The sequence below is a fragment of the Anolis sagrei genome, chromosome 9 (genome assembly GCF_037176765.1).
Source record: "Anolis sagrei isolate rAnoSag1 chromosome 9, rAnoSag1.mat, whole genome shotgun sequence".
Classification (NCBI taxonomy): Eukaryota; Metazoa; Chordata; class Lepidosauria; order Squamata; family Dactyloidae; genus Anolis; species Anolis sagrei.
Window position 1 is genome coordinate 21,201,868 of NC_090029.1, and position 23,460 is coordinate 21,225,327.

The 23,460-nt window shown below is 44.5% G+C and overlaps 1 protein-coding gene across 1 annotated transcript; it reads right to left on the reverse strand.

Moving 5' to 3' along the window:
- Positions 1-431: 431 nt before the first annotated feature.
- Positions 432-19,756, reverse strand: CPLX3 (complexin 3). Its single transcript, XM_060755535.2, has 3 exons — positions 19,148-19,756; positions 6,242-6,329; positions 432-1,956 (listed from the first exon to the last, which is right to left on the reverse strand). Exons 1-3 carry the CDS (start codon positions 19,309-19,311, stop codon positions 1,732-1,734), a joined length of 477 nt encoding a protein of 158 aa, XP_060611518.1. The 5' UTR covers positions 19,312-19,756; the 3' UTR covers positions 432-1,731.
- Between the last annotated feature and the right edge of the window lie 3,704 nt (positions 19,757-23,460).

The window sequence follows — 23,460 nt, forward strand, 5'->3', positions numbered from 1 at the left end:
CAGTTCGAAAGCATGCAAATGTGAGTAGATCAATAGGTACTGCCTTGGGAGTGGGGTGAGCTCCCGCTGTTAGCCCCAGCTTCTGCCAACCTAGCAGTTTGAAAACATGCAAATGTGAGTAGATCAATAGGTACCGCCTTGGGAGCAGGGTGAGCTCCCGCTGTTAGCCCCAGCTTCTGCCAACCTAGTAGTTTGAAAACATGCAAATGTGAGTAGAGCAATAGGTACTGCTTCTGCGGGAAAGTAATGCCTCTGCATGCAGTCATGCTGGCCGCATGACTTTGGAGGTGTCTATAGACAACGCCGGCTCTTTGGCTTAGAAATGGAGATGAGCCCCAGAGTCCCAGACACAACTAGACTTGACCTTGACCTATTATGGAGTCCCAGCCTGTTGCCCTCTTGTTTCCACACAAAACGCCAGGACAAAGGAATGCATAGAGAATTCTTGATCTTTATTCCACCAGTTTGAACAGTACCATGGAAATTACGGGAGAAGGAGTCGTCATAGCAGGTCGAGGTTCGCACGGGAACACTGCATAGTCACGGCACGACATACAGACTGACGGCCACATTCATCACACACAGGTCCATGTACCTTTTTCATGGCTTCCCCTCTCCTGATAATTGGAAGCAAGGACACTCCAAGAGCTCCCACCATTTGGAATCGGGACGGGACCCTACCTGCGGGGCATCCGCTGCCTTTGGCCGGTTGGGCTTGCGTTCCTGTCCTGCCGCCTGGTCTGGAGGCAAAGAGCTGGGCTTGCCTTTGTGCCTCAGTTTCCCCACCGGTCAAATGGGCCTACACTTTCCTTTGTCAACCTCTAAGGTGCCATTTTTAGTTTAGTTTTTCGAAGTGCAAAGTATTGCCATGGTGTCTCCATATTGCTAAGTGTAAGTTTCAGGGAGATTACAAGAGGGAAAAATGTCCCCTCTCTGATATATGGAATCTGGAAGACATCAGGAGACCTTTGAGTCCTTCAGGACCAAAACTAAAAACTTTGACCAAACTTTTTTGCTCAGAACCAATTTTGTTTGGATCGGAACGAAGGCAAAAACGAACCATTAGAAAAACCTCCATGGGGAGGGGAAGGCAGCAAAGGGAGTGAGACCCCCTTCTTTGAACTACACATCCCATACAATGTATAGTTTTGGAATAGTGAATGGCTCTCTTCCTTGACCACTGAGAGGGGGACGCACAGAACCCGGAAAGGGACAGCCACATCAGAGGCCAAACGTGGACATAAATGCACCATCATGTGACAACAAAACTTTGGGACCTAACCTGAGACCATTGAAACACACACCACACAAGGATGTGGGACAAGTAAGACATCTGTCACAAGGAGAGAACTGTGGCTTTGGGTGCGTCCACACTGTAGATTTAACCCAGTTTGATACCACTTGAACTTCCATGGCTCCACGCTAGGAAATAGTGCGAGCTGTAGTTTGGGGAGGCACCAGCATTCTTAACAAGTCCAAAGGCATTGTCAAACCACAACTGCTGTGATTCATGAACCATGGCAGTCCAAGTGGTATCAAACTGGATTAAATCTACAGTGCAGATGCACCCTCACAGGGAAGGAAATATCCAGCTCACAGACATTCAAGGACAAAACACTCAATGGGAGTTGGCTGGATCGCTTTCCTATCATCCGTTCTTCCTCTCCGACGGACCGTTATCTTTCTACTTCACTCCCACTTGGTACAATGTTGGGGGGTCTTTTGAGGGGGTCACATGACGGCGCACTTCTCGGCAGACTGCTTGAGGTCATCCAGAGTGGCCTGGGCCTTATCCTTCAGGGAATCTATGTCCAGGTTCTGGATGTTGGTCAGCTGCCCGATTACAGAGTCCTTTTCTTCCTCCTCCTCGTTGTCTTGCTCGATCATCTTGGCCAGCTCTTTGGGGAGCTCCACGTCGCCCCCCACCACCTGGATCTGGCTGTCGTCCGTCTCGTTCTAAAGGGAACGGCGTTAATTGGGGGGGAGGGAGAGAAGGAGAGAAAGGGATTAGAATCTCAAATGGAGTCTGGAAACATCCAAAGTGGTGGAACGCAGTCTGGGTTTCCAATATTAAAGCTGCTCAACATCCACCTCAACCAGTGTCTCTCCACCTTCCTAATGCAGCGATCCCTTAATACAGTTCCCCATATGTTGTGTTGACCCCCAACCAACCATAACATTATTTTTGTTGCTACTTCATAACTGTCATTTTGCTACTGTTATAAATCGTAATGTAAATATCCAATATGCAGGATGTATTTCCATTCACTGGACTAAATTGGGCACAAATCCCCGATACGCTCAAATTTGAATACTGGTGGGATTGTGTGTGTGGGTGTGTGTGTGGGGGGGGGGGGGGTTGATTATGTCATTTGGGAGTTGCAGTTGCTGGGATTTATAGTTCACCTACAATCAAAGAGCATTCTGAACTCCGCCAACAATGGAATTGAACTCCCAGAGCCAATATGTTCAAATGTGAACACTGATTTTGTCATTTGGGAATTATGATTTTGTCATTTGGGAACTGTAGTTGCTGGCATTTATAATTAACCAACAATCAAAGAGCATTCTGAACTCCACCAACAATGGAATTAAACCAAACTTGGCAACTCCCATGATCAACAGAGAATAGAGGAAGGGTGGTGGGCATTGACCTTGAGTTTTGGAGTTGTAGTTCACCTACCTCCAGGGAGTACTGTGGACTCAAACAATGATTAATCTGGACCGGACATGATACAAATATTCAGTATGCCCAAATGTGAACACTGGCGGAGTTTGGGGAAAATAGACCTTGACATTTGGGAGTTGTGATTGCTGGGATTTATAGTTCACCTACAATCAAAGTGTATTCTGAACCAAGGCCACAATGAAACTGCACCAAATTTGGCACATGACCTACATGGCCTACATTGAATATTTGGGGGGGGGGGGAGGTTTGGGGGGGGCTGTTTTTGAATTCTGGGAGTTGTAGTTCACCAAAAGGAAGAGAAGGACAGGCGGAGAGCTCTTCAGCCTTCTCTGCCCAAAGGGTTCCTAAGACCACCAGGCTGTTAGGAATTGTGGGAGCTGAACTCCAAAACACCTGGAGGGCCAATGTATGGTCGAAGGCTTTCATGGCCGGAATCACTGGGTTGTTGTAGGTTTTTTCAGGCTGTATGGCCATGTTCTAGCAGTGATTCTCAACCTGGGGTCCCCAGATGTTTTTGGCCTACAACTCCCAGAAATCCCATCTAGTTTACCAGCTGTTAGGATTTCTGGGAGTTATAGGCCAAAAATATCTGGGGACCCCAGGTTGAGAACCACTGTTCTAGAGGCATTTTCTCTTGACGTTTCTCCTGCATTTATGGCAAGCATCCTCAGAGGTAGTGAGGTCTGTTGGAACTAGGAAAATGGGTTTATATATCTGTGGAATGATGTCCAGGGTGGGACAAAGAACTCTTGTCTGCTGGAGCTAGGTGTTTATGTTTCAACTGACCACCTTGATTAGCATTGGATGTCCTGGCAGTGCCTGGGGCAATCTTTTGTTGAGAGGTGATTAGATGTCCCTGATTGTTTCCTCTAGAGTTTTTTTTTAATACTGGGAGCCAATACAGGTAACCTGGAGGGCCGAAGTTTGCTCATGCCTGATCCTCCCAATGCTAATAAAACGGAGCATTTTGTTGGGTTTCACATGTTGCCAGAGATTATAAGAACAGCAAGATCCCAAAAATGAGCAAGAACTGCTATGATCAGTCCAGGAACCCTTTCCTCCATCTGGGAAGTCGTTTTTTTGCAAAGGATCTGCCCCTTCCCTTGAGCTGCTTTTCAGCACGGCCAAACCCTCCAGGTCGGAAGATGAATATTTCTGGTATCTTTCTTCTTCTTGGAGGGCTTCTTCTCCTCCTTTCTGAGTTTTCTTATTTTTTGGACTTGCCATTACAACTCATTGGAATGGTTCAAGATGTCACTTTGGCCCCTCTTGCCTTGTCACTCCAGTGAATAAATCATGATGACATGGGGAGAGAAATACCGAATTTGAGAGGGAAACAAGGATGCCGGATGAGTTTGCTTTCCCTGTTTGTTGACAGATGGAGACCTCCGGTGCTCTCCCAGGCCTCCCAGTTCGAGGGCAAGTTATGTTTTCAAAGGACAACACAAAAATAAGACTTCTTGTGACTTGCCTGTGGGACGTTTTGTAGCCCTTGCTGTTCTTAAAATCTTTGGAAACCCCAAATCCAGGAGGGAATTGGCCCACATTGCTAAACTACTAGTCTTAAAGCACTGTAGGTAGAGGTAAAGGTTTCCCCTCAGAGTCAATCAAGTCATGTCTGACGCTGGTGTGTGTGTGTGTGTGCTCATCCCTATTTCTAAGTCAAAGAGTCGGCGTTGTCCATAGACACCTCCAAGGTCATGGGGCCGGTGTGACTGCCTGTTACCTTCCCACTGTTAGCCCCAGCTCCTGCCAACCTAGCAGTTTGAAAACATGCAAATGTGAGTAGATTAATAGATAAGGGTGCTCCATGCAGTCATGCCCATGGCCACGTGACCTTGGAGATGTCTACGGACAATGCTGGCTCTTTGGCTCAGTCCCAGAGTTGGTGAGCTCCCAACTGTTAGCCCCAGCTTCTGCCAACCTAGCAGTTCGAAAACATGCAAACATTGCATTGGATAGTCTGCATCAGCTCTTGTTGTTGTTGTTGTTGTTGTTGTTACACAATTCAACAACTACAAACAACATTTTCCTTGAAGCCTTGATTTTTCGTCCTGTCCCTGGGATTATTTGGGCTGCTGATTAACAAAATTGCATTGGATAGACATTATCAGCTCTTGTTGTTGTTGTTGTTGTTGTTGTTGTTGTTGTTGTTGTTACGCAGTCCAACAACTACAAACAACATTTCCCTTGAAGCCTTGGTTTTCCATCTTATCCCTGGGATTATTTGTTCTGCTGATTCACAACATTGCATTGGATAGACTGCATCAACTCTTGTTGTTGTTGTTGTTACACAGTTCAGCAACTACAAACAACATTTCCCTTGAAGCTTTGGTTTTCCGTCCTGTCCCTGGGATTATTTGTTCTGCTGATTCACAACATTGCATTGGATAGTCTGCATCAGCTCTTCTTGTTGTTGTTGTTGTTACACAGTCCAACAACTACAAACAACATTTTCCTTGAAGCCTTGGTTTTTCGTCCTGTCCCTGGGATTATTTGTGCTGCTGATTCACAACATTGCACTGGATAGACTGCAGCAGCTCTTGTTGTTGTTGTTGTTGTTGTTGTTGTTAACATTCCAACAACTACAAACAACATTTTCCTTGAAGCCTTAGTTTTCCATCTTATCCCTGGGATTATTTGTGCTGCTGATTCACAACATTGCATTGGATAGACTGCATCAGTTCTAGTTTCTTAGATAAGGTTCTGATTTTCTATGGGTAAGCTAAGCAGGTATATAGAATCCTAGAGTTGGAAGAGACCTGGTGGGCCATCCAATCCAACCCCATTCTGCCAAGAAGCAGGAAATTCACCTTCAAAGCACCCCTAACAGATGGTCATCCAGCCTCTGTTTAAAAGCTTCCAAAGAAGGAGCCTCCACCACACTCTGGGGCAGAGAGTTCCACAGCTGAACGGCTCTCACAGTCAGGAAGTTCTTTCTAATGTTCAGATGGAAATAATATGTTCCGTATAATATGGTTTAATATGTTCCATATTTTGAAAACTACAGCAGATGGGGAGAAACTGTTGCCATTTTTGGAATTAGCAGGTCAAATATATCCGGCAACAGGGCTATTGTTTGTGGCACCAAAATGTGCATTGGCCTGTGTTACTTATTATTATATGTATTTGCACCCCAAATACAAATGCTAAGGACGAAACCGGTGACTTTTTGGATGCCAAGCAGATATTCTGCCACTTGAACCACTCCCACCTTGGACCTTATTGAGCGATATCATTCCCATTTGGATAGCAACGGGGGGGGGGGGGGGGGAGGCCCCCGCCTGCTTGCATTAGCCATTTGCGAGCGTGGGTTGCTGCTGACGCTTGATCAACACCGCTCCCTCTTTGTGCGGCTACTTATAGGCTCAGGGTGGCCATCTGGATTGCCATTCCTCACACTCTGCACCCAACAGCATTCTTGCCTCCTCCATCTTTTACCGGTAGGGAGCTGTTACTCAGTTGTAGTACTGATTCACGGCTAGAGATCCGTACGGAAATACCACTGGATCCTGGCCATCTTAGGACCAAGTTTGCAGCAATGGGGCCTACCTTGGGCAACCGGTATTTGTCTCGGAAATGGGTCCGCAGGGTCGCTCGCTCTGCCTTGCGTTGGGCAAACTGGGCGTCCCGCTCCATTCTGTAGAGGACACAAGGAGAAAGTGGTGTTTAGTAGGCGGCCTTTGCAAGGGTTCGAGTCAATAACAGAGTCGGAGAAAGCAAGATTTCCTAAGGAAAGGTCATTCATCTCCTCTCCAAGAGTGCACCTACCTACACTAAGGGATGTCTTGGAGGTCATCCAAACTAACCCTTGCTTAGGATGCATCTACACTGTAGAACAAATGCAGTTTGATATCAGTTTGAACCACCATGGCTCAATGCTATGGAATCCTAGGAGTTGTAGTTTTGCAAAGTTCTCTGCCCAAGAGTGCCTCTCCAAAACATCCATCCTATAGTAGATGCCCTCAAAGGCTAACTCACCAGTAGAAAATCTATGGATGAAGTATGCATCTACACCAGGCGTAGGCAAACTTGGGCCCTCTGGGTGTTTTGGACTTAAGTGGCTGAGGGGGAAAAGGAAGGGGCCTGAGGCTGTTAGGAATGGTGGGAGTTGGAGTCCAAAACACCTGGAGGGAGGGCCCAAGTTTGCTCATGTCTGTTCTGGTGCCAACAGTAGGGTGAATGAGCTTCAGCAATTACAGTTGCTGTTGGCTGAAGTACCTAGCCTGGCCTTCAAAACAAACACATAGGAGGGAAAGGAAAGGGCTTGAGGCTGTTAGGAATGGTGGGAGTTGAAGTCCAAAACACCTGGAGGGAGGGCCCAAGTTTGCTCATGTCTGTTCTAGTGCCAACAGTAGGGTGAATGAGCTTCAGCAATAACAGTTGCTGCTGGCTGAAGTGCCTAGCCTCACCTTCAAAACAAACACACAGGGAGGAAAGGAAAGGGCTTGAGGCTGTTAGGAATGGTGGGAGTTGAAGTCCAAAACACCCAGAGGGCCCAAATTTGTCAGGCTTGTTATAAACAGCATGAGTACAAGACTTTCCCAAAGATCTTTGACATAGATGTGGACATGGAACAAGACCCAAGATCAGGGGTCTTCAAACTAAGGCCTGGGGACCAGATACGGCCCTCCAAGGTAATTTACCCAGCCCTCGCTCAGGGTCAACCTAAGTCTGAAAAGACTTGAAAGCACACAACAACAACAACAACAACAATCCTGTCTCATCAGCTAAAAGCAGGTCCACACTTCCCATTGAAATACTAATACGTTTATATTTGTTAATATTGTTCTTCATTTTAATTATTGTATTGTTTTAAAATGTTTTTTGCACTACAAATGATATGTGCAGCATGCATAGGAATTCATTCATGTTATTTTCAAATTATAGTCTGCCCCCCCCCCCCCAAAAAAAACAGTTTGAGGGACTGTAACCTGCCCAAGATCCACACGATAACACAGTGTTGCCTGATCTGACTCTTAAGAAAACAATAATGACCATAAGGCCACCAAGTTCAAAACACCTGAAAGGCCGAAGTTTGCACATGCCCACCCTATAGTATCAAAGCTTAAGGGGCCTGAGGCTCATAGGACTTGTGGGAGTTGAAGTCCAAAAAACTTGGAGGGAGGGCCCAAGTTTGCTCAAGTCTGTTCTAGTGCCAACAGTAGGGTGAATGAGCTTCAGCAATTACAGTTGCTGCTGGCTGAAGTACCTAGCCTCGCCTTCAAAACAAACACACAGGGGGGAAAGGAAAGGGCTTGAGGCTGTTAGGAATGGTGGGAGTTGAAGTCCAAAACACCCAGAGGGAGGGCCTAAATTTGCCCAGGCCTGTTATAAACAGCATGAGTACAAGACTTTCTCAAAGATCTTTGACATAGACGTGAACATGGAACAAGACTCAAGATCCACACGATAATGCAGTGTTGCCTGATCTGACTCTTAAGAAAACAATAAGGACCATAAAGCCACAAAGTCCAAAACACCTGGAAGGCCGAAATTTGTGCATGCTCACCCTATTGTATCAAAGCTTAAGTGATTGAGGTAGAAAAGGGCCTGAGGCTCCTAGGACTTGTGGGAGTTGGAGTCCAAAACACCCAGAGGGCCCATGTTTGCCCACACCTGATCGACACTGTAGAATGAATACAGCATGGAACCACTTTAAATGCCTTGCCTCAATGCAGTGGTGTCACGGCACCCGTAGTCTTCTCTGCTAAATACTCACCAAATCCTTATAAAACTACAACTCCCAGACTTTCTTCTCATCCAGACTGGTAAAGGGAGAATCAGATAAAACAAAAGCCAAGATGGGTTGATTGGAATATGTCAAGACAAAGGAAATAAAGATAGTATCTTTCATTCTCTGGACTAAATCCAATTCGCCTAAGGGCCGAGAAGGGCAGTATACAAATATAGTAAAAAGATGCAGAACCATCTCAATTTTGAATGTTTTTGTTTTTGTTTTGGTGCATGCTTGTGAACTCACTTGGCATCGTCTGATATTTTACCGACAATGGACCTTGGGAAAAGAGAAGAGCACAGATCGTCACCATGGACCTCACGTCTCCAATCCCACAGCCAAGACAGACATTGCATTTCCCTCGATGATGCCATAATCTAGACTAGGAGCATCAAACTCATTGTCATTGAGGGCCACATCAACTGCTGAATCCGTGGACAGGCAACCTATGGATATCTAGGACTTACTATAACTGTTTTATATTTTGGTAAATAATAATAATAATAATAATAATAATAAGTTGTCAAAGGCTTTCATGGCCGGAATCACTGGGTTGCTGTGATTTTTCTGAGCTGTGTGACCATGTTCCAGAAGCATTCTCTCCTGACATTTCACCTGCATCTGTGGCAAGCATCCTCAGAGGTTGTGAGGTCTGTTGGAAACTAGGAAATTGGGTTTATATATCTGTGGAAAGTCCAGGGTGGGAGAAAGAACTCTTGTCTGGGTTGCTGTGAGTTTTCCAGGCTGTAAGGCCATGTTGCAGAAGCATTCTTTCCTGAAGTTTCACCCACATCTATGGCCGGCATCTTCAGAGGCTGTGAGGTTTATTGGAAACTAGGCAAGTGGAGTTTATACATATATCTGTGGAATAATGTCCAGGGTGGGAGAAAGAACTCTTGTCTGTTGGAGGCAGGTGTGAATGTTGTCAAAAAACAGGTGAATTCCAGTCAGGAAATAATCAGGCCCAGGTCACACCTCCCAATAAAGGATTCCCCCAGGCAGGAAGAAGCCAGCCTTTGAAGCTGCAAGGCCATTCAATGCTAATCAAGGTGGCCCATGGGAACATTCTCACTTGCCTCCAACAGGCAAGAGTTCTTTCTCCCACCTTGGACCTTCCACAGCCAGGCTTTGAAGCTGCAAGGCCATTTAATGCTAATCAAGGTGGCCCATAGCAACATTCTCACTTGCCTCCAGCAGACATGAGTTCTTTCTCCCACCACCTTAGACATTCCACTTGCCTAGTTTCCAACAGACCTTGCAACCTCTGTGGATGCCTGCCATAGATGTGGGTGAAAAGTCAGGATAGAATGCTTCTGGAACATGGCCACATAGCCTGGAAAACTCAAAGCAACCCAGACAAGAGTTCTTTCTCCCACCCTGCACATTATTCCACAGGTATATAAACATCCCTTGCTTAGTTTCCAATATGCCTCACAACCTCTGAGGATGCCTGCCATAGATGTGGGTGAAATGTCAGAAGAGAATGCTTCGGGAACAAGGCCATAGGTAAAGGTAAAGGTTTTCCCCTGACATGAAATCCAGTTGTGCCTGACTCTGGGGTATGGTGCTCATCTCCATTTCTAAGCCAAAGAGCCGGCATTGTCCATAGACACCTCCAAGGTCATGTGGCCGGCATGACTGCATAGAGCGCCGTTACTTTCCCGCTGGAGTGGTACCTATTGATCTACTCACATTTGCATGTTTTTGAACTGCTAGGTTGGCAGAAGCTGGGGTTGACAGCGGCAGCTCATGCCGCTTCCCAGATCTGAACCTGTGACCTTTTAGTCAAAAAGCTCAGCATCTCAGCACTTTAACCCACGGCACCACCAGGGGCTCCAAACAGGGCCATACAGCCCAGAAAACTCACGAAACCCAGACAAGAATTCTTTTTTCCCAACCTGGGCATTCCACGGATATAATAATATTTATTTATTTGATCAGTCATATGACCATTCCATGGATATATAAACCCCACTTGCTTAGTTTCCAACAGGCCTCACAATCTCTGTGGATTCCTACTATAGATGTGGGCGAAACATCAGGAGAGAATGCTTCGGGAACAGGGCCAGACAGCCCAGAAAAGTCACAACAATCCATTTTAAGAACATGTTATCACCCAAATGGGCTATGCTCAAATCTAGGAAATTCTCAATCCACATGGTATCTCCTTTATTAAGAAGTCATGCAAAAATATACCTAAATCCCTCCAAAACATGAAGGTGTGTAGTAATCACCGGAGAAGACTGTGGCATTCAGAGACCAACCCATTCATGGTGAGGGAGGCCATTATTGACCATTGTAAATGCAATCCGTCAACAACAATGTGGTGTAATAATAACATTAGTCTTTAAGATCTGAAATCCACAAACACCACTTTTTGGAAATGGCTAAATCTCTCCGAAATGATGTCCATCGATACTTCATTTGTGCCCAGATGGTGCCTAGTCGGGGTCTGGTTGAGATGGTATTTCAAAATAAAAATAAAGGAGGGTTCCGATTTAGATGTTTTAGCACTTCGCTGGAGCGTTGGCACTCCTACACATACAATTCTGTCTTTGGTACGATTTGGGCTTTTCAAACCGAGCCAAGAATAGACCCAAACCCCCCAGCATCTCTGGGCTGAGCAGCTCAATGGAGCCCGGCTTACGCACAAATCCGTAGGCATGGGATCGTGGTTCGGCTGGAGATGTGCATGGATGCCCCTCGAAGGAGAAGAGGGAGCTGCGCATCAACGTCTTTTCAAAACATAGTTCAAAGGCATAACTGGGTTTGTCAGGAAAATCAGGATTTGCTAAATGTATTGTCGAAGGCTTTCATGCCCAGAATCACTGGGTTGTGGGTTTTTTTCGGGCTATATGGCCGTTTTCTAGAGGCATTCTCTCCTGACGTTTCGCCTGCATCTATGGCAAGCATCCTCAAAGGTTGTGAGGTCTGTTGGAACTAGGAAAATTGGTTTATATATCTGTGGAATAATGACAAGGGTGGGACAAAGAATTCTTGTCTGCTGGAGCCAGAGGCGGTCCTAGGTAATTTTCAACGTTAAGCAAACAGTATTTTGGCGCCCCCCCCCCCCCAACCAATCACTGATATATATTTTCTGCTCATCATGGGAGTTCTGTGTGCCATATTTGGTTCAATTCCATCATTGGTGGAGTTCAGAATGCTCTTTGACTGTAGGTGAACTATACATCCCAGTCTCACATATGTCAAGATCTATTGTCCCCCAAGAGTGCCTCAAGAGTGCCCCTGGGCAAAATCGACTATACTGCAAATGCTTACTTTGCGTAATGGGTTGAGCTGCTCCTGGCTGGAGCTAAGTGTGAATGTTTCAACTGACCACCTTGATTAGCATTTGATGGCCGGGCAGGGCCTGGGGCAATCTTTTGTTGAGAGGTGATTAGATGTCCCTGTTCGTTTCCTCTCTGTTGGTTTGCTGTTGTAATTTTAGAGTTTTTTAATACTGGTAGCCAGATTTTGTTCATTTTCATTGTTTCCTCCTTTCTGTTGAAATTGTCCACATGCTTCTTGTGGATTTCAATGGTTTCTCTGTGAAGCCTGACACGGTGGTTGTGAGAGCGGCCCAGCATTTCTGTGTTCTCAAATAATAGGTTGTGCCCAGGATGGTTCATCAGGTGCTCTGCTATGGCTGATTTCGCTGGTTAAAGTAGTCTGCAGTGCCTTTCATGTTCCTTGATTCGTGTTTGGGCGCTGCGGCTGCGTTTGGGGGTCCCTCTGTAGACTTGTCCACAACTGCATGGTATACGGTAGACTCCTGCAGAAGTCCAAAACACCCAGAGGGCCAAAGTTTGCCCATGCCTTCTCTATGCTAATGGGAGTTGTAGTTTTACAAGGTCTTTGGTCATCTCGAATCATGGTCATCTTGAATCGTGGGATGTGTAGTTTGTGGAGGAACCAGGTTTGTTTGGCAGAGAAGGCAATAGACCATCCCAAACTTGGCAGGCAGAACTCCCATGACCTACAGAAAATACTGGGTTTGGAGGGCATTGACCTTGAGTTTTGGAGTTGTAGTTCACCTACATCTAGAGAACACTGTGGATTCAAACAATGATGGATCTGGACCAAACTTGGCACGAATACTCAATATGTCCAGATGCGAACAATGGTGGAGTTTGGGGAAAATAGACCTTGGCATTTGGGAGTTGCAGTATCTGGGATTTATAGTTCACCTCCAATCAAAGATGTTTTTATGTGCATTTTGATATTATGTATATTACTTGTTGCTTGTAAACTGCTTCGAGTTGCCGAAAGGCTGAGAAAGGCGGTATACGAATACAGTAAATAAATAAATAAAATAAATTAGAAGAGCATTCTGAACCCTATCAATGATAGAATTGGGCCAAACCTCCCACACAGATCCTCCATAACCAACAGAAAATACTGGAGGGTTTTGGGAGGAATTGATTGTGATTTAGGGGAGATGTAGTTCACCTGCCTCCGGAGAGCACTGTGAGCCCAAACAACCATGGATCTGGACCAAATTTGGCACAAATACTTGATAGGCCCACATTTGAAAACTGGTGGGGTTGAGGGGGAGGACTGATTTTGTCATCTGGGAGTTGCAGTTGCTGCCAAAGGGGTTCCTAAGACCATCAGAGAGATGTGTTTTCAGGTGGCGTTTGGTGACCCCCTGGAACACCCTCGCGACCCTCCCCAGTGGTCGCGACCCCCAGGTTGAGAACCACTGTGCCACAAGATCCCTTTGACCATCCAGACTCAAAGATCCCACCAGAACCTTTTCCATCCTGGTTGTCTTTCAAACACAGATTACTTTGCAAAACATGTCCAGATGCATTTGGCCAGTTCAAAGCTCAGAAGGAAACCATCCAGAAGTGACGCAACTCAAAGTAGTTTCAATGGGGAACTGTTGCATTTGAAAGCATCGTGTTGACGTCGTCTTTAGTCCCCTTGCTGATCTGCCTCCGCTTTCAAAATCGGAAAGGATGGAAAACACAACCCCAAATTTCCTGGGGGAAAAAAAATCTATATCGAGAGGTAAGTCTTTCCTGAGAAAACAATCCCATCTCTTGAAGGCAAAAGCGGATTAAAAGATTAGGGGGTTCATTAAAATGCATTACGGGCACTCCCCGCCTTCTGCGACACATGCAAAGTCCTGGGCCCGCTTTGCCTGCTTCTTCGGAGGCAGAAGGCCCAGGGACTGTTGGGCCCAGCTTGCCTTTAAATGGGGAGATCGTCTTGCCAAAGGTGCAATCCCCAGCCCAGGTTCCCTTTGGACTTCTCTTTCTTTTCTGGTCCCAGTCTTTAAAAAGGCCGGATTTGGGTCTGAACTTTGCATAAAAACTGCTTAGGGCGAGGGATTTATTTGTGCACAGATACCGCTTAGAGCTATTTTTAATTTATCTTTCAAAAATGCCCTACATTTATGGCGGGCGTGGAGTGAGGAAGCGTGCTGCCAACCATCCGCCAGCTGCAGGTTGCAAAGCCTCCTTTTCCCTCTCTTCCCGAAGATGATCTGCGTCTCCCTGTCGCTTGCTTTCAAATAAAGAATCTCAAAGATCTGGTTTCCATTTCGTGGGGACTATGTCTGTGTGCACACATGAAGGCACACACTAGCTAGATAGCTAGATAGATTCATATAATAATAATATTTTTGTGTGTCAGGAGCGACTTGTCGTTGTTTTTGTATCACGAACTACTTGAAAAACTCCAAGTCACTTCTGGTGTGAGAGAACTGGCCATCTGCAAGGTCATTGCCCAGGGGACACCCAGATGTTTTGATGTTTTCGTGGGGTCTATGTCTGTGTGCACACATGAAGGCACACACTAGCTAGATAGCTAGATAGATCCATATAATAATATTTTTATGTGTGTCAGGAACAACTTGTTGTTTTCATATCATGAGCTATTTGAGAAACTGCAAGTCGCTTCTGGTGTGAGAGAACTGGCCATCTGCAAGGACGTTACTCAGGAGACAACCGGATGTTTTCATGTTTTCATGGGGCCTATGTTTGTGTGCATACATGATGGCACACGTTAGTTAGATAGCTAGATAGATCCATATTATTATTTTTTTCGTATTTCATATTATTTTGTATAATATTTTGAAAAATATTATATGAATCTATCAGGAGCGACTTATTGTTTTCGTATCACGAGCTACTTGAAAAACTGCTAGTCACTTCTGGTGTGAGGGAAATAGCCGTCTGCAAGGACGTTACTCAGGGGATGTCTGGATGTTTTGATGTTTTCGTGGGGCCTATGTCTGTGTGCATACATGAAGGCACACTTTAACTACATATCTAGATAGATCCATATAATAATTTTTTTTCCTGTCAGGAGTAACTTGTTTTTGTATCATGAGCTACTTGAAAAACTGCAAGTCACTTCTGGTGTGAGAGAACTGACCGTCTGCAAAGACATTGCCCAGGGGACACCCAGATGTTTTGATATTTTACCATCTTTGTGGGAGGCTTCTCTCATGCCCTCACATGGGGAGCTGGAGCTGACAGAGGGAGCTCATCCACGCTCTCCTCAGATTTGAACCTCCAACCTGTCGGTCTTCAGTCCTGCCGGCACAACCCATTGCACCACTGGGGGTGCCTAGGAGCAACTTGAGAAACTGCAAGTTGCTTCTGGTGTGAGAGAATTGGCCATCTGCAAGGATGTTGCCCGAGGATGCCCAGATGTTTTTGATGTTTTACCATGCTTGTGGGAAGCTTCTCTCATGCCTCATTTGCATGGGAAGCTGGAGCCGACTGAGGGAGCTCATCCTCACTTTCCTTTGATTCAAACCCCCGACCTGTTGGTCTTCAGTCCTGCCGGCACCCATTGTGCCACAGGGGGCAATTATGATTATTTGAAACACAACAAAATGAGTATACACAGCAAACAAGATCATTATGCTGGTTGTATTGGATCAAGATTGAACTGCAAAGACTTTGGCACAAGCCAGTTAAGGTGGTCCCAGTGCTGATCAGCACACTGGGTGCAGTGCCTAAAGACCTTGGCCTGCACTTAAAAAAAATTGGTGCTGACAACATTGCCATCTGTCAGGTACTGCTCTGGCAGGAAGGTAACGGCACTCCAGGCAGTCATGCTGGACACATCACTTTGGAGGAGTCTACGGATAATGCCAGCTCTTTGGCCTATAAATGGAAATGAGCACCAACCCCCAAAATTGGACATGACTAGATTTAATGTCAAGGGGAAGCCTTTACCTTATCATCATCATCACCATCATCATCATCATCATCATTATTTTTACAACAGTCACACCTGCCTCCACCCACCCTGGACACTCCACAGATATATAAACCTCACTTGCCTAGTTTTCAACAGACCTCACAAGCTCTATGGAGAGAACGCCTGCCATAGACGTGGGCAAAATGTCAGGAGAGAATGCTTCTTGAACATAGCCATACAGCCTGGAAAACTCACAGAAACCCAGTGATTCCGGCTATGAAAGCCTTCGACAACACATTGTCCATAAAATATTAGACCATGCCAAGTGAGTTCACAAGCATGCACCAAAAAGAAAAAAAATCTAAATTGAGATGGTTCTGCATTTTTAGCACTTAATGTCCTTGTGGTTTCAAGGTCTGGCTGCTTACTGCCTGGGGGAATGCAGGCGAAATATCAGGAGAGAATGCTTCTCGAACATGGCCAGACTGTCTAGAAAACCCACAGCAACCCAGCAATTCCGGCCATGTAAGCCTTTGACAATACAAATAAAGTTGTTAATGTTGTTAGAGTATGATTATTACAGCTTTGTGAAGGCAGCATTATTTTTTCAATTTGTGCCAGTTGATTGAGAGTTCTCGTTAACCAAGAGTCTACTGTATCTCGATACCCAAAAGGTAATTTCCATGGATTATAATTCTCATAAATTTGAGACAAAGCATCCGTGCCTTGAAGTGTCCAAAAGCGACATCGACCCTTTGGATTTCGGAGTATTTGTTTCTAGGGTACTCAAGATATAAGGAATGTTGGATCCTACCTTGAGCCAAGATGAAAGGTGGGTAGCAAAAAAAGTTGTTGTTGTTGATACACAACAAGATAAATACATATTATTTCTTATTATATTATATTATATTATATTAATATTATATTATACTATAAATATTTATTATAATATTATGTATTATATGTTATATATTATATATTATTATAACACACAGACACATATATTTACGACATTTATATGCCGCCCTTCTCACCCCAAAGGGGACTCAGAGTGGCTTACTACATATACATACAATATAATATATTATTAGCATAGCACAATATCAGTATTATATACTACTATATTGTACTATACCAATATATTGTAATATTATTAGTAATATTACATGTAATATAAAATATATAATTATAATATTGTATTATTATTATTATTATATTGTATTATATTGTATTTGGTGTTGTGTATAAGAAACACAATTTTACTAAGTTATTGTGTGTGTGTGTGTGTGTGTAATTAAATATAAATATATTAAATATAAATATAATTAAATATGACTTAATGTAACACAGTATTATAAAAACAACTTTGTGAAGCCGGTATTATTTCTTCAATTTGTGCCAGTTGATTGAGAGTCCCGATTAGCTAAGAGTCTACTATTGATCAAAACCCAAAAGGTAATTTCCATGCACCATTTGAGACAAACTGACCGTGCCTCGAAATGTCCGAAAGCGACACCGACCCTTTGGATTTCAGAGTATTTGTTTCTAGGGTACTAAAGATATAAGGGATATTGGAGCCAAGATGAGCCAAGATGAAAGGTGGGTAACAAAAAAAGTTGTGGTTGTTGTTAATACACAACAAGATAAATAAATATTATTTATTATATTATATTATATTATATTATATTATAAATATTTATTATAATATTATGTATTATATGTTATATATTATATATTATTATAACATATGTGTGTGTGTGTGTGTGTTTTATTTATTAATTAATTTATTTACAACATTTATATGCCGCCCTTCTCACCCCAAAGGGGACTCAGAGTGACTTACAAGATATATATATATACACACACACACACACACACACACATACATACACACACACACACACACACACATATATATACACATACATACAATATAATATATTATTAGCATAGCACAATATCAGTATTATATATTACTATATTAGTAATATTACATGTAATATAAAATATATAATTATAATATTGTATTATTATTATATTGTATTATATTGTATTTGGTGTTGTGTATAAGGAACACCATTTTACTAAATTATTGTGTGTGTGTGTATATATCATAGAATCAAAGAGTTGGAAAAGACCTCATGGGCCATCCAGTCCAACCCCATTCTGCCAAGAAGCAGGAATATTGCATTCAAATCACCCCTGACAAATGGCCATCCAGCCTCTGCTTAAAAGCTTCCAAAGAAGGAGCCTCCACCACATTCCGGGGCAGAGAGTTCCACTGCTGAACGGATCTCACAGTCAGGAAGTTCTTCCTCATGTTCAGATGGAATCTCCTTTCTTGTAGTTTGAATCCATTGTTCCGTGTCCTAGTCTCCAGGGCGGCAGAAAACAAGCTTGCCCCCTCCTCCCTGTGACTTCCTCTCACATATTTATACATGCCTATCATATATTATTATTATTATTATTATTATTATTATTATTGGAGCCCCGGTGGCGCAGTGGGTTAAACCCCTGTGTCGGCAGGACTGAAGACCGACAGGTCGCAGGTTCGAATCCGTGGAGAGGCAGATGAGCTCCCTCTATCAGCTCCAGCTCCTCATGCGGGGACATGAGAGAAGCCTCCCACAAGGATGATAAAAACATCAAATCATCCAGGTGTCCCCTGGGCAGACGGCCAATTCTCTCACACCAGGAGCGATTTGCAGTCACTCCTGACATGACCAAAAAAAAAATTATTAAGTATAATCAGACTTAATGTAACACAGTATTATAAAAACAACTTTGTGAAGCTGGTATTATTTCTTCAATTTGTTCCAATTGATTGAGAGTCCTGATTAGCTAAGAGTCTACTATTGAAGGGTCTGGAGAACAAGCCCTATGAGGAGCGGCTTAAGGAGCTGGGCATGTTTAGCCTGTAGAAGAGAAGGCAGAGAGGGGATATGATAGCCATGTATAAATATGTGAGAGGAAGCCACAGGGAGGAGGGAGCAAGCTTGTTTTCTGCTTCCCTGGAGACTAGGACGCGGAACAATGGCTTCAAACTACAAGAAAGGAGATTCCATCTGAACACGAGGAAGAACTTCCTGACTGTGAGAGCCATTCGGCAGTGGAACTCTCTGCCCCGGAGTGTGGTGGAGGCTCCTTCTTTGGAAGCTTTTAAACAGAGGCTGGATGGCCATCTGTCAGGGGTGATTTGAATGCAATATTCCTGCTTCTTGGCAGGGGGTTGGACTGGATGGCCCATGAGGTCTCTTCCAACTCTTTGATTCTATGATTCTATGATCGACACCCAAAAGGTACCTCTGAGGATGCTTGCCATAGATGCAGGCGAAACGTCAGGAGAAATGCCTCTAGAACATGGCCCTATAGCCCGAAAAAACTTACAAGAACCTAGTGATTCCAGCCATGAAAGCCTTCGACAACCCAAAAGGTAATTTCCAGGCACCATAGTTCTCACAACTTTGAGACAAAGTGTCCGTGCCTCGAAGTGTCCGAAAACGACACCGACCCTTAAGGTTTCAGAGTATTTGTTTCTAGGTTACTCAAGAGAGACTTACTTTTCCTCCACCAGCTGCTTCTGGTACTCCTCATACTCTTCCCTGGTCATCCCTTGGGCTTCGGCCGGCGACTTCTCGGCTTCTCCCTTCTCTTCTCCTCCGCCCAATCCTCCGGTGAGGTTCTTCAGCTGCCCGCCCACCATCGATTTCACCATGAAAGCCATGGCTCTGGGAAGAAGGGGAGATGCAGAAGGAGTCCCCAGAGAAAGGTGACCCAAAACTTGCCCGGCTTGGGGGGCAGCTCAGTTCACACCATGGGCATCCTGTTGGAGAGGCTCTTGGCTGCCCATCGGTTGCGCTGTGGAGGGAGAAGGATGGAGAGAAGGATGGAGAGAAGGATGGAGAGAAGGATGGAGGAGAGAGCCTCCTGCGCGCCTTCAGCACCAGCGAGCCCTGGACAGCTCCCTCCCTGCGCCTTCTCCTGGAGAGTCTCCTTTCAGCACCACGGAGAGCGACTGCCTGCCTGCCTGCCTCTGATGAGGATGAGGAGCCCCTCAGCCAGCCAGCCAGCCGACCCAAAGGAAGACTTCCCTCTCCCCCTGCCCAGCTATGGCCAACCTCCTCGCCTCCACACGCGTGACAAGAGCCACTCTGCCCACCTCTCCGCCTCCCTGGCTCCACCCTCCTCGTTGCCTTGAAAGGCTTGACTGGTGTGACAACAAGCCAATCTCTCTCTCTTCCTTCCCAGTCTCTTTGCCTGTTGGGTGCCTCCTCCCTCCATCTCTCTCTCTCTCTTTGCTGCCTTGCATTCCTCCTCAACAGTTGTCGGCTGCTTTCCAACCTTTCCAGGCTTCTAAAGCTGGCTTCTCTTTGGAAGATTTGTTTGGCCATTATCTTAAAAATAATAATAATAATATTAATAATAATAATAATAATAATAATGGGAGCCCCCGGTGGCGCAGTGGGTTAAAGCACTGAGCTGCTGAGCTTGTTGATCGAAAGGTCGCAGGTTCGATTCCGGGGAGCGGCGTGAGCTTCCGCTGTCAGCCCTAGCTTCTGCCAACCTAGCAGTTCGAAAACATGCAAATGTGAGTAGATCAATAGGTACCGCTCCGGTGGGAAGGTAACGGCGCTCCAAGCAGTCATGCCGGCCACATGACCTTGGAGGTGTCTATGGACAACGCTGGCTCTTCGGCTTAGAAATGGAGATGAGCACCACACCCCAGAGTCAGACATGACTGGACTTAATGTCAGGGGACTACCTTTACCTTTAATAATAATAATAATAATAATAATAATAATAATAATAATAATAATAACTTTATTTATGGCTTGTTGTAGGTTTTCTGGGCCTGCATCAATAGGAGCATAGTCTCTAGATCTAGGGAAGTAATGCTACCTACCCCTCTATTCTGCTTTGGTTAGACCACACCTGGAATATTGTGTCCAATTCTGGGTACCACAATTCAAGAGAGATATTGACAAGCTGGAATGTGTCCAAAGGAGGGCGACTAAAATGATCACGGGTCTGGAGAACAAGCCCTATGAGGAGCGGCTTGGGGAGCTGGGCATGTTTATCCTGAAGAAGAGAAGGCTGAGAGGAGATATGATAAGAGCTATGTATAAATATGAGAGGAAGCCACAGGGAGGAGGGAGCAAGCTTGTTTTCTGCTTCCCTGGAGACTAGGACGCAGAACAATGGCTTCAAACTACAAGAGAGGGGATTCCATCTGAACATGAGGAAGAACTTCCTGACTGTGAGAGCCGTTCAGCAGTGGAACTCTCTGCCCCGGAGTGTGGTGGAGGCTCCTTCTTTGGAAGCTTTTAAGCAGAGGCTGGATGGCCATCTGTCAGGGGTGATTTGAATGCAATATTCCTGCTTCTTGGCAGGGGGTTGGACTGGATGGCCCATGAGGTCTCTTCCAACTCTTTGATTCTATGATTCTATGATTCAACAGTTGTCGGCTGCTTTCCAACCTTTCCAGGCTTCTAAAGCTGACTTTCTCCTTGGCAAGATTTGTTTTGCCATATATGTGGTGGAGGTGTGAAGTGGCCAATTCATACTGGAAAATATATACATGGGGAAAAAAAATAGAGGAAAATATTGGAACTGAAAATGGAATTAAAACCAGAATCCTTCCTATTAGGAAATAATAGACACAGAAAAAAAAGAAATAAATAAAGGCAAACACTTTCATTATTTAATTTCAGCGGCTAGAATAAATTATGCGAGATGTCAGAGAGCAAATTTATTTATTTCTGGTATATTTATATCCCATCTCTTCTCTCTCCCCGAAGGGGGACTCTGGACGGCTTACAATGGCAGCCATTCGATGCCGTTACGATTCATACAAATAACCATTAAAACAAACCATTAAAACACTAAAATGTTGTTGTTGTTCATTCGTTCAGTCGTCTCCGACTCTTCGTGACCTCATGGACCAGCCCACGCCAGAGCTCCCTGTCGGCCGTCACCACCCCCAGCTCCTTCAAGGTCAGTCCAGTCACTTCAAGGATGCCATCCATCCATCCGTCTTGCCCTTGGTCGGCCCCTCTTCCTTTTGCCTTCCACTTTCCCCAGCATCATTGTCTTCTCTAGGCTTTGCTGTCTCCTCATGATGTGGCCAAAGTACTTCAACTTTGTCTCTAGTATCTTTCCCTCCAATGAGCAGCCGGGCTTTATTTCCTGGAGGATGGACTGGTTGGATCTTCTCGCAGTCCAAGGCACTCTCAGAACTTTCCTCCAACACCACAGCTCAAAAGCATCGATCTTCCTTCGCTCAGCCTTCCCTAAGGTCCAGCTCTCTTCCCTAAGGTCCAGCTCTCTAAGGTCCAGCTCTCAGCCTTCCCTAAGGTCCAGCTCTCACAAGGTCCCCGTAGGTGACTACAGGGAATACCATGGCTTTGACTAGGCAATTGATCTTTGTTGCCAGTCTGATGTCTCCACTCTTTACTATTTTATCGAGACTGGACATTGCTCTCCTCCCAAGAAGGAAGCGTCTTCTGATTTCCTGGCCACAGTCTACATCTGCCGTAATCTTTGCACCTAGAAATACAAAGTCTGTCACAGCCTCCACGTTTTCTCGTGGAAACACTAAAATACATAAATACAAAAGCCATTAATTAAACAATATAAAAACATTTGTTACCAAATAGAATCGTATCTTCATGTAATTCACCTTTCCAATCCATTTCCACTAAAGTGCTGATTTATGTCTGCTGACTGAAAGCCTGGTCCCACAGCCACGATCTTACTTTCTTCCTGAAAGCCAGGAGGGATGGGGTAGATCGTATCTCGTTTGGAAGCATGTTCCACAGGTGGGGGGCCAACACAGAGAAGGTCCCGTCTCTCATCCCCACCAGCCGCATTTGCAATGTTGGTGGGAGCGAGAGCAGGGCCTCCCTGGATGATTTTGAGTTATTAGGTGGGATGTAGAGGCAGATGCATTTGGACAAGTAAGCTGGGCCACAACTGTATAGAGCTTTATAGGTAAAAACCAGCACTTTGAATTGAGCTCGGAAATGGACAGGCAGCCAGTGGAGCTGACACAACAAGGGGGTGGTATGTTCCCTGTATCTCACTCCTGTTAGTAATCTAGCTGCCGCCTGTTGGACTAACTACAGTTTCCGAACTGTCTTCAAAGGCAGCCCCATGTAGAGTGCATTGCAGGAGATCCCCACCCAAGAACAATGGTTGATGACGATTTTAGATATTATGAATATGGACAGATTAACACAATTGATGAAGGTGAATCCAAAACCAAAGACACAAAAAACAGACTGGACATTAGTAAAGGGCCGGAGTGAAGAGAGGGGAGGCCAGGGGACAGTTCCACCTTGTCTCCTGTGCTATGCTAATAATGTAATGTAATATATTGTATATACATATAATATTTATAATATTATAATGTAATGCAATATAATACTACCAATAATATGATATTATAATTATATATTTATATTACATGTAATATCTATATCAATAAAAATGTAATGTTCATTTGTGGGATTAACATAACTCAAAAACCTCTGGACAAATTGACACCATATTTGGACACAATACATGTATCAGGCCAACAAGTGACCATCACTCATAAAAACACTGAAAAACACAGTGGAAGAGACTTAAAAAGCCAAAAAAATACATTACAACGCATGTGCAAAACCACATATATACACATATATACAAATATATACACACACATACACACATACACACAGACTGGACCACAGCAACGAGTGGCAGGGGATGGCTAGTTACTAATATTACAATATAGTAACATTTAGTACTGATATTGTACTATGCTAATAATAAAATATATTGTATGTGTGTGTGTGTGTGTATATATATATATATATATATATATATATAT

Excerpts from the sequence above, each read along its gene's own strand:
- CPLX3 (XM_060755535.2), bottom strand. The coding sequence starts at position 19,311 with ATGGCTTTCATGGTGAAATCGATGGTGGGCGGGCAGCTGAAGAACCTC. Across the intron at positions 6,330-19,147 it reads AAGCAGCTGGTGGAGGAAAA|AATGGAGCGGGACGCCCAGT; the intron begins GTAAGTCTCTCT and ends TGTCCTCTACAG. Across the intron at positions 1,957-6,241 it reads ACAAATACCGGTTGCCCAAG|AACGAGACGGACGACAGCCA; the intron begins GTAGGCCCCATT and ends CGTTCCCTTTAG.